This window comes from Blastomyces dermatitidis, assembly GCF_000003525.1.
Source record: "Blastomyces dermatitidis ER-3 genomic scaffold supercont1.1, whole genome shotgun sequence".
NCBI classification, from domain to species: Eukaryota; Fungi; Ascomycota; class Eurotiomycetes; order Onygenales; family Ajellomycetaceae; genus Blastomyces; species Blastomyces dermatitidis.
The window spans coordinates 6,954,138-6,966,258 of NW_025544774.1; the positions used below are offsets into that span (position 1 = coordinate 6,954,138).

Here is a 12,121-nt window from a genome sequence, read left to right on the forward strand (position 1 = left end):
ACAAGACTGACAAGATGTGAGAGCTACTTCTTTATGAGTTTGAAGAATAACAACATTCTGATTAGCTGAATCTTTAAGATTGACTGTTTTCAGAATAATTAAGTCATCATTTATCATTCATCACTGCAACTTTCATTGCATAGGTATTCATCTCAGCTGCTTGATCAACTGCTGACTGAGCAGGATAAAAAATTCACAGTTTATAAACAGCATTTTCTCACTACATTCTGCAAGTCTTTTGATGATTGACATGGCATTCACAAGTTCTTCTACAGTCAGATTCTGTATTATTGATACACTCAGCTGAGCTGACTTCTCATTCTTTTAAAAGTGTAGATTGATTTTGTCATCATGATATAGACAGTATATACAAGTCACATCTTATAGTTAAGACATCTGATCATCTTCAATAACTCTCTTTCACTTCATTCTTCTCAGTATATTATTCTCTAATGTGCTACATTACTTCTGACTATTTCTTTATCACTGTTTATCTGCTTCAGTTGACTCTGATTACTCTTCATCTTTCTTCTCATGAATGTCTTTTACTGCTGACTTCACTTTCACTTCTATCTGAGCTACTGACTTCATCTCATCTTCAGTCACTGCCTCTGCATCTGTATCTCTGTCAGAGAACTCATATATATTTAAAGATCATGACTTCTTCAGCTCAGTGAATAATGTGATAAACTTTCATTTAAATCTCTCTACAGTCACATCTGAATCTTTTAAGCTTTCACTCTCAGATTTCTTTATTAACTCATCTACTACTTTCTGACCATGTAATCTAGCTGACTGATAATGAGATACAACTGTCTTTTTCTCATTACTTCTTGAATCTACTGTAGATATTGAAGAATGAGATTCTGACTCTTTGATTTCATTTATCTTCTCTGCAGTCTCAAGAAGAGTATTACACTCTTTCTGACTCAATGACTGAAATAATCTTTTCAACACTCTTCTTATATCATCTCTGTCAAGGTAATTAATCTGATCAATCACTTCTCTTATATCTGATATTCTGAATATCTTTCTTGAACTCATTGCTGCAAGTTCTCTGAATTTTGATGAAAATTTTTTATAATAATGAGAATAATGATGAAAAGATAATAAGAAAGAGAAAAGAAAAATAAGAAGAGAGAGATGACTGATCATATTATATGCTTACAGATCATTCACTCACATCGCTCTGATGGCCGAATGGTTAATGCGGCCACCCGGTAGCGCCTTGGCGTGGGAAACCAAGGCGTGTGAGTTCGAAACCCGCAGGGGATACATTAAATCCGGAACTCAAGCACCTCAGGTTCCTAATAAATACAGAGGTGTACAAATCGCTTCAATAAAATCGCTCTATGTTCCTGGGCTGAGAAGTTATTATCGCATGTATCTAATTGTCACTCCTTTGTATTTCCTATATTCTTGTTATCTTGGCGTGGTCTCAACACCTGTATTTCCTCCTGTATAATCAACACTTGGCCTGTATTTAACATCACGCAAGGACTCATCATAAGCTCCGCTTGCATATGAGTATAATGAAAGAATAATAATAATAATAATAATAATTCACTCACATCACTCTCAGTCTTTTAACAGAAGATCTGTCTCTTTATTATTCTTAATTCTCTTATTCTCTTTTGCCTGTATTCACTCTGCATTTTACAGTTCTTCATCTTTCATCTATTTGTTCATTCTTATGACTTCTATCACCTTGTTATCTCAGACTCTTTATCTTTGTTTCATTATCACCTCATTGTACTTATATGATATTCATGAAAGATAAAGATTCTCTATGATATCTATCACCTTGTTATCTCAGACTCTTTATCACTGTGTCATTATTATCTCATTGTTTCAACTTCTTTCTTTACCCATCTCTCACACAAGGAGGATATTAACTCACATTTGAAAAATGCCTAACTCATTTCTTATTAGATTTAGCTTTTTTTCCCGTCATCTCATTTTCAGGCATTTGCTTCTTTTCAGACAGAGAAACTATGGCATTCACTCTTACTACTTTCTAAGACTTTCATCTCTTTCTTTCTGAGACTTCTGCCTCTTTCTGAGACTTCTGTCTCTTTCTTCTGTATAGCTTCTGCCTCTTTCTTTCTGAGGCTTCTGCTTCTTTCTTCTGTAAAAGTCAATCACAATAAACAAACAAGCATGTATATATATATATATAGAGGCGTCCGCCCATCTCCATCTTGAAGAATAAGACAAGATTTACCTTTTTACATGTATAATACGTGATCGGCATACACTACAGGTGATGTATGCTGCAATAAGTGATAACTTCTTGAAGAAGAAGATCACTGATCTTCATTCACAGTATTTTATAGACTCTGTGAAAAAGTCTTCTCTTACAGACAATTTATTACCTGTTTCTTCAGAGATAATTATCTTCTGATTCTTTTAATATTGAAAGGTCTTCAGTGTCAACTGTGAAAAGATTTCATAGATTTTATTCCTGAATACATCAGTCTCACACTGACTAAGTAAATCAGAATTAAAGTGATTCAGTATTGTGACATCTGTGAAAGCTTGTTTCAATTCTACAAATGCCTGCACAGTGTCTTGAATAAGAATAAACAGTTCTGTTTTTCTGTCTTTCACACTTCTCTTTAACAGATCTGTAAGAGAGGTAGTAATCTGTGAATATATATAGATGAATTGTCTGTAGAAATTTACAAATTCTAGAAACATCTGTATCTCACAGTACATCTGCAGCACTGACTAGTTCTCAATGACAGAGATTCAGCTTCTGTTCATTGAAATGTTATTCATCTCAATAATATAATTTAAGAAATCAATCTTCTGTATGTAGAATGAGTATTTTTCAGTGTTTGTATAGAGTTAATGCTGTCTCAAGTGACTTAATACTTCTTGAATATGAGTATCATGTTCTTTCTTCATTTTTAAGAAGATTAGAATGTTGTTCAAGTATACTATACAGAAGATATTAACAAGGCCTCACAGCATCTTATTTATATAGGTCTGAAAGATGACTGAAGTATTACAGAAATTAAAAGATAAAACAAGATATTTAAAATTATTATACTTGATATGAAAGACTGTTTTTTAAATATCATCTTTATTAATTCTGATTCTATGATAGATATTCTGTATATCAATCTTTGAAAACATCTTTGCTTCAGATAATCAATTGATCATCTCATCAATTAATAGTAATGAATAGTAATTCTTAACTGTCATCTTGTTAAGGCCTCTGTAGTCTATGTATAGATGTAGTCTATTATTCTTCTTAAGTACAAAGAGTATAGACATCTCTGCTGAACTCTTTGATGAATGTATTCAGTTCTTTGATTGCACTTCTTCAAGATATTTATGCAGAATATTCAACTTCTTTACAGACAAGTTATAAAGAGGCCTGTACAGTGCTATTACACTGTCTTTAAAATGAATCTTATATCATATCTTAATATTAGAAAACTTCACTGCTTCTCTTTCTGAAAAGATATTCTTAAAATCTGTAAAGAGATATTGTGTATATCTGTCTTCAATGATGAATACTGCTGCTAATTTTATAGTGAGAATGATAACTTCTTCATCTGTCTTCAAGTCTCAATTATCTGCTACACAGTATATTGACTTAATTCTTTTCTCAAGATTCTTCTAATGAAACTCTTCAGATTTCTCTATCACTGTCTCTTCATTAGTGAGACAGTACTGTCATATCTAAGTAACTCAGTCAATGAGAGAATTGTTTTCTCTCAATTATAGAAGATCTAGAATGATGTTCTTATCTATAATATTAACTGTGTGAAGAAGCAGACTGCTTTTCTTGAAGATTTCTTCAGAGTCTGTGATCACATACTTTGCTTAAATTATGTTAAAATAATAATATTTCATTTCATTAGTAAATTTCACATAATCTGATGAATCTATCTTCTTCTAACTCTTCATTAAAGAAAAGAAATAGAATATGAAGTTAATATCTGCTCTGAAGTTAAGTAGACATCTCACTAATATCTTCTTATTTAAGATATATATTGTAATTGTAACATGAACTTGAAGATGTGAGAATTATCAATTCTTCTCTTTCTCTTCTTTATCTTTCACAGATACATTTATCAGAAGAGAAGTTAACTTTGAGAAGATATCTTCTCAGTTTCTTCTCTTCTTCAGTTTCTTACAATCACTGACATAGTGATCATCAGCTTCACAGTTAAAATAGAGATCTTTATCAAATCTTTTTTAATATTTCTTCACAGTGAGTGAAGAATCAGAATACTTGAAATTCTTCTTTACTTTCTTCACACTGAAGCTATTATAATATCATTTAGATTCTGTTATTAATTACTTAGAAGAGATCTTATTAATCTTTTTCTTAAAGAATTAATTATTCAAATAGATTTGAAAAGTCAGATTAACAAGCTCAGTGTGATTAGTTAATGAACTCTGATATTATAATATTATTATTCACATCTTATGAGTTAGCTTTATAAGATAAAGCTGTGTTTTTAATTGATTCAAATTATCAGTTAGTTTTTCTTAATATTCTTCAAATCTTACATTGAAATTGAAAGAATTCTCATTATTCTATTAATATAATAAGTTGAATCACTGCACTACTGTGAAGCTGCAGTTACAGTAATCTTCAATTTAATTCAGTAGAAAGTTCTTGAATTCTTCTCAAGTTATAATAGTATTGATACACTCAAGCTCTCTCTTCTTAGTAGCTTAAGTAGTTGCAGAGATGTCTTCAAGAAGATTAGCAGCATATATTACTTATATCTCATAAGTATTATACTGACTCAGATTAAGGTGAAATTTCTGTTCAAGAATATGAATAAAGCTGTGAAATTCAGATAAGATGTTTCTCTTGTATCTTAATAAGTCTTCAACCTTAATCTCTCTATCTTTATAATAGATGTAGATGTGTAGAGACTGCAGTGATAACAGAGTAATTAAAGAGCTTATATTAAAATATGCAGCAGGTTCAGAAATCTCAGATTTCTATCAGAGTAGAGATGTACATACTCTAGAAAATAATGTAGTATTTCTCTCAGAGAGTGAGATTGAATCAGTTTCAGCACAGATGCATGAGATCATATCAGTCTGTTAGAGCTTAACTGATTCAAACATGTAATCAGATTGAGTGATTTAAATTATAATATAATAGAACTGAAGCAGTGACTAGTCAGCAGTATTATATAGAAATAGTTATTTTAAGAAGCTGTATAAGTGAGCTTGACTATCTTACTTAAATAGCAAGCTTATAGACTACAGAGTTATTGTGAGAATATCACAGATATAATACTTAGTATACTAAGAAGATTGTATAAGATACATAGTAACTCTTGTATATATTTCAGTAGAAGTAAAACAAATCACTGACTTCTTTAATAAGAAGCCAGCATCTAGCTATTCTATATAGACAATGAGTGAATACTCTTCTCTTATTTCATAAGTAAGAATAGTCAGAGTGATATCTTAACAGCATCTCATTATCAAGAAAGAGTAATCTGCTGATCTTGTATAAAAGCAGAGTTCTTATATTCATCAATCGGATCTTTCTATGATACATCTGAATGATGTCATAGAGTGGTTGAAAACCGGTTCAGATGAGATGAAATCATCCGCATGGAAGTGATGAGCCGTGTGAAACCGCAACAGAGCCTTGGCGCGGCCGGGAGCGTGACAACAGTGATGATATTAAACATGATTAAGAACTGTAGATAAATATTCAATGATATTTATCTAATTAAAATGACTGAGAAAAAGAAGTAACTGTACATCTTCAGACTGAGTGTGATTAGACTCAGAATTCTCAGTCATAATAATGAGATCTCAGTAGTCAGCAAAGACTTGATAAAAGTCTTTATTTATATCAAGTTTGAGATTCAGTGCATTCTTATATTAAAATATACTATATGAGTGCACTAATCTGCAGTCTTATCACTTGTAATAAGTTCAGTAATCTAGAATTTTGAATTTCAGATCTATAATCTTTTTCTTAAAGATTGTAAGTTATAGATGAAAGTAATATATAACTATAGTAGAATAGTTATGAATACTATCTCTTACAAACTTCAATCTCTCAAGATTAGTATCATACTTTTAAATAATATAGTCAGAAAAGTAATGTATCAGATCATCTCAGTAATAATCTATAACTGAGAGAGTAAGAAATAGATGCAGAGATCTGATATTTCAAACATAGACTTATAACTGACAATATTTTATATCTTAAAAAGAATGAGTTTTATAAAGACTCTCTGTAAACTGTGTAAGTGAATTCAAAATCACAGTAGATTGTAAAGTATCAGTAATAAAAGCAGTTTACAGCTTCTCTAGAATGAGATTTTTAATAAGAGAATTAGTTTAATTATAGAAAAAGCAGCTCTGATTATTAATCTATCTATAAAATAGAGAATTGAAAAGAATATATTAAAAACAGCTATAACAGATAAAGTAGCTATTATAATATTTAAGAAGAAACTGTGTATAATCTGTAAGACTAATTATTCTTTATCTAGAAAGAATAAATTCAGCTTCATCTTATAAGAACAGTGTTGAAAAGACTTAAGAAAAGAGTGAATAAGTATTATTAAACTCACTAAGTAATATATTATAGACTGAAGACAGAGTGAGATGATTAATCTGTTCTTACTATGATATTTCAAGTTCATAGCAGAGTTACTTAACTTTAGACTGTAAGATTAAAAGATCTGAAATATTAGAGTATTCAGATAAGATATTTAAGTTATTAAGATTTAAATAATTCTCATTCTTAATAACTATTAATTCTTATTTATTAAGCTTATAAAAAGAAATCTAATCAGAGATATCTTTATTTTCAGATAACTGATTTTAAGTCTCTTTATTAATCACAATATTCTGATAACTAAGATGATTTTTATAGAGATAAATTAGTCATTGAGTAATAGCTTCTTTACAAACTATGAAATCTTGATAAAACTGATATTATAAGTGAGAATCTGTATTTGAATTTAAAGACTTTAATATAATAATATCAAGATTCTTAGAAAGAAGTGAGAGAGTGTTATAAACACAGTCAGTATCTCTAAGAAAGTTAATAATATAATCTTTATACTTATACTGATATTCTCTGACTTAACAGACTTTAATAAAGATATGTATATATGAAATTAATATCTCTTTAATCTGACTGAGAATAGAGAGATCTGAATCAAGATCACTGAGATTAAGATTATTCTCTTAAGAGAATAAAAATGACTTATCAGACAGCTGTCTTAAATTAACAGTATAATAATAAGTATAAATATTATCTTAAAGATTTATTTTAAATCAGTGAATTTAATAACAGCTACAGATCTTTATCTGTAAATCTTTAAGTATATAATAAAATTTCTATATATACTGTTAATCATCAGAATTAACAGCTGAATCTGTAAGATAAGTAGAACTCTGAGAATTTATTAAAGAGTCTGAGACAATTGCAGTCTATAACTGATTATATTTCTGAAGAATTATAAGAGCTTTTATATTTAATATATTAATTAAGCTTTCAGATCATATAGAGTGCTGAGATATTAAGAAACTACTAACTTTTTTATTAAGTTAATTAATGAACAGATCTGCAGAACTCTGAGAAACAGAGTTTTAAGAAATTAAAAGTAAGAAAAATAATATAAAAGATATCTGTAGTAAAAGTATATCTATAAAAGTGAAATAAGATTAACTTAAAAATGAGTTAAATAATAATATAAATAATTAATAAAAGATTGAAGAGAGATCTGTAGAACTAAGAGATGAATTAATTATTAAAGATAACAGTTACAGTTATTTTCTTAATTAAGTTAAGAATAAAGTTAGTAAGAAATATTCTCTATAATATTTAATAATACAGTGAGTTCTTTGAATAACAGTTTTCTTTTTACAGACTGCTATTAATGAAGATATATTAGAACTATGAATTTCATAGTAATAAAACTTAATCTCAGATAATATATCTATTTCAATAGATTATTCATAAGCTTAAGAGACTGCTGTTAATTATATAAAGTATTAACATGTCTGAGATAATGAGAGAAGTTCAGACTTATTTATTACAGAATCTATAACTGTAGAAGAATCTGATTTCACTGTATATATCTGTTTACAGTTTTACACAGTGTAAAGAGATAATCAGTGATAGAAAAGATATAATGAGAGAAGATTATAATATCTGAGTTCTCTGAGTGTAGTATTGAAGACAGACAGCTGTAAAAGTAGTAGAATACTGTAAAGAAATGAATTAATCAAGAGACTAGTTTTATAAGCAGTGAATGCAGGCTTTTAATGTGTTATTCATTCTTGAGAATCTATGAAAGATAATTGATCAGATGCATTATCTATTCAAGAATCTGTACAGAGTAGATAGTTAATAAGATATGTAATCTATTATTCAAGAATCTGTACAGAGTAGATGATATAATTGATGAGATGAAAGATAAATATGTTATGAGTGTGTAGAAGAAGTCATAGTGCAATGTCACAGAATTGCACTTCACTTAATTCTATATCAATCAGTGAGCTGTATTCACATCAAGAACCTCAAAAAGGAAATTCTCCACTTTTAATGACCAGGGTTTTCATCATATATTTGCTTCGCTTCGCTCCGCAAAAAAAGTAAGCAGAATTTGACCAAGTTAAACAGAAAACTTGAAAATGAAACAAACGAGTTGTTAAATTTCTTCAATATAGGATCTGAAATACAGCCATACGCAAGCTTTGAATAATTAAAAGAAAAGACAGTCTTTTTCAGAATGGGACTGAGAAGAAAACTGATGCATGAGAGAAGTACTGATTACTCTGTTAATCAATCAAGACCCGCGGGCTAGAAGTAATAAAACTAGTTGAATATCACTCAATTACTCATCTCTGGACCTGTTCTTCAGCCCGTCATCCTTGTCTATCACATAAGTCCATCACAAACATAAAATCAGAACCCAGGATTGAGCTTGAGAAGGATAAAATAGCGTTCAAAGCTAGGTCAGGGCAATGGTGGCGACACTTCAGGGCTCAGCCCTAGGTATTCATCTTCTAGCCGTTGGTTCGCCAGTCCGGTTCCCCTTTCATTATTTCATATCTAACTATTAAGCGTCGCCCTTAATACAAAGATATAGAGTCAAAACACCTCTACCTCCCAAATGTCGGATATCAAGAAATCACCGTTTTCGCGAGCATCAGCTTCGCCAATCGGTCGGTGTTGTCGGTGCACCCCCTACAGGCCTCAAACCATGCATAAATCAAACATAAGTTACTCAAGCTTTTTAGGCATTTCGTTTCTCAAACTTCAAGCGTCTGAGATCTGAAATCTGAAATTAAAAATTGAAATATCTTACAATTTGAAGAAGGGGGGAAAATATAAAAAGAAAAGAAAAGAAAAGAAAAGAAAAGAAAAGCAATGCAAAAGGAAAAAGCATGAATGATATCATATCCACATGAATACGCATGCGTGTATTATTCATATCTGGACCACTGGCCACGCCGCTAGAAAATACATTGCCATGCGTGGCTGTATTATTAGACTACTCCGTACGTTCGTATGCAATGCTACCGTCTCGTTTTACTGGCAGATGGAAGAGGTTTTGTGATCGCGGATTGAATATGAGAGGCTCATGCCAGTTGAATAACTACCTTCACGAACAGCACCAAATCCCCCCCAGCTTGCGTGATTTCAAGGGGAAGAATAACTAACTATACTTGCAGCAAATCTGGCTAGGGTTTTGAACTGGCCAGACCTTTAATCCCTGGCTCTTCCCCTCCTTTTACGGGATGCGCTGTTGGAGAAACCTGACTGGGGCTTATGTGGGAGCTAGAAGAGGGGCAAAAGGGGGCGTCCACTGAAATTGACGGCCTAGGAGGGGATTTGTGAATATGTTGGTTAACAGATTATGGATGCACAGTATCTGTTTCTCCGGATGGGATGATCCTTGGCTCTGGGGGAGAGGGGGGGGGGGGGGAAGTAGGAGAAAACGAGAAAACAAGTAAATAAACAGGGATGGCCGGAAATTTAACCGCTTTCATTTTTACTGGTAGATTTTGCGTTGAAACTACGCACCTCCTGCATAAACGACTCGCAGCTTTGATCATCAATCGATTTAGTCCTGAGACATAAATTTTAGGGAACAAAGAAGAGAATGGGAGAACTTATGTGCAACACATACATAGAGCACATACACAATCTGCCCAGAGTCAGCCAGATTCTACATTGCTGGACTTTGCATCTACCCCCAGGCGAAGAAAACCGAAAGATATCATCAATTGCCCGGTTATCAAGTCCAATAGACCTCTTTGTTGTGAAGTCAAAGCTGGGGTTAACACTCGCTCTTCTGGAAGACGAAAGCTCTCCCCACCCCGCCATATCCATCCATGAAATCCCTTCTCGGTACTTGTCTCTTGCGGGTGATCGTTTGGTTTGCTTGATACACATTGCTGAAACCCAGCCCTCGAGTTTTCTCCATGGCAAATACTTATTCTTGCGCATCACAGTGTCGTCGCGATGTGCCATGCCCTCTGTAATGTAATTAAGACCACTGTTAATGTATGTATGTACATGTACATGTACATGTATGTAGAAAGAGGTTGTTTCGGTCTCGAAGTAAGCCCTCTGAGGAGCTACCCCTTTTCCTGCGTTGGTTCTCGGTCCCGAGCAAAAGTATGGAACTGCGATTCCATTAGTGAACACTCGACAACCACTTCACAAGCAGCACTGGCGGGAGGGCGGGAGGCGGGGCAGTCAACAGGTATTGCAACAGCGTGCCATTCTTATTCGCTAGGATCCGGGTCCAGATCTTTTCGTTTTTGCGCAACCGCGCTTCCTTGAGTTGGCGTCCTTCGGCACATCTGGTCTGGTGCAAGACACGATAGCTGAGCCGAAAAAGCGGCTGGTGGTTGCAGAACGTAGTATTTTTCGTATTATCATATGACGTTCGTACCGTTCATAGTTCTTTGTCCATCTTCCCGATCATCTCGGGATGGGGAAGTAGCAAGTTAATTACTTCAAAACTCTATCATTGCGAAGGGGCGTTGATCGATCCCCTCCTCCACTCTCGCCGAACCGATGGCGTTCAATATCGTAGTTCCCAGTATTAGAGCCAATGACGGTCAACCATCGGTTCGGAAACTGGCATGAATCATGAATGGTAAGCGATTTACACATCCCAAAAGTTTGCATGGTTCAAGAATCACGAGGCCTACAGCCCAGACTCCCGAGCTCTTGAAGGGAAGCAAATCCCGTTTGTATTGTAGTGAGTGCTCTTTCGATGTTCCCCGTTCGATATTCAGACCTAGTCATCGTAATTGTATAGGATATCAATTCTGTCTCCCGGCTGTTATTGACCGACTCTGTCCCGTGTGACAGGCCTGCTTGCATCTATAGGATCTGGGATGAGAAGCCCCGCACCATTAACATTTTGACTTAAGTGCCAACCCAGCTAGCAGGCCAGCTTCCTGAATGCTTGTCAGATGGTAAGCTACTGTGGTGCCGTTCGATTTGATTCCCTTCCAAAAAGGGAATGAGAGATATCATGGGAGTGCAGCAGCTAGAATCGAAGAGTAAACAGACCGAGAAACTTTGGTCAACCTACAGAGGTAGTTAGCAACTTGATACATTTTTCTCATATATACGTCGTGGGAATTGTTTGAAGGTCAGGTCAGTTGGACATTCAGATATCAGATACTGAAGCCCTAAACCACACCACTGATGGCATACTATATAATTCAAAGCCCCTATTTGATTGCATTGCTGCTTTGGGATGGGAATCAATAATCTTGGGAAGACTTCATATGCTCACTTATTAAAATTTTTTACATTTCACTCACTAGTGGACACAATTGACATCTTTTTGTTTTATTACTATCTAATGTGTATATTCTATTTTTGAAAACCTGTTCTCCTTGTCCTCCTAGTAAGGGAGAAACGAACGGAAGAGAGAATTTTGGAAACCCCGAGATTGTAGTTTCCTCGCCTGCTTTTATCATGACCGGTAGAAATAAATGTAATGCTAGGTTCAAGTCGCCAATTTCATGCATCCCGTAAAGAAAAAGCCGAAAAAAAGTTTTTGAAAAGTTTTTTTTTTTTTTTTTTTTTTTTTTTTTTTTTTTTTTTTTTTTTTTTTTCTTTTTCTTTTTT

General features: G+C 33.3%; 1 protein-coding gene across 1 annotated transcript; it reads right to left on the minus strand.

Moving 5' to 3' along the window:
• Positions 1-9,985: 9,985 nt before the first annotated feature.
• On the minus strand, positions 9,986-11,128 carry BDCG_00954 (uncharacterized protein). The gene has a single exon (XM_045416469.1). It carries the CDS (start codon positions 10,496-10,498, stop codon positions 10,109-10,111), a length of 390 nt encoding a protein of 129 aa, XP_045272189.1. The 5' UTR covers positions 10,499-11,128; the 3' UTR covers positions 9,986-10,108.
• Positions 11,129-12,121: the final 993 nt, after the last annotated feature.

What these genes read in the sequence shown, in the direction of transcription:
- BDCG_00954 (XM_045416469.1), bottom strand. Translation starts at nt 10,498, where the DNA reads ATGGCACATCGCGACGACACTGTGATGCGCAAGAATAAGTATTTGCCA.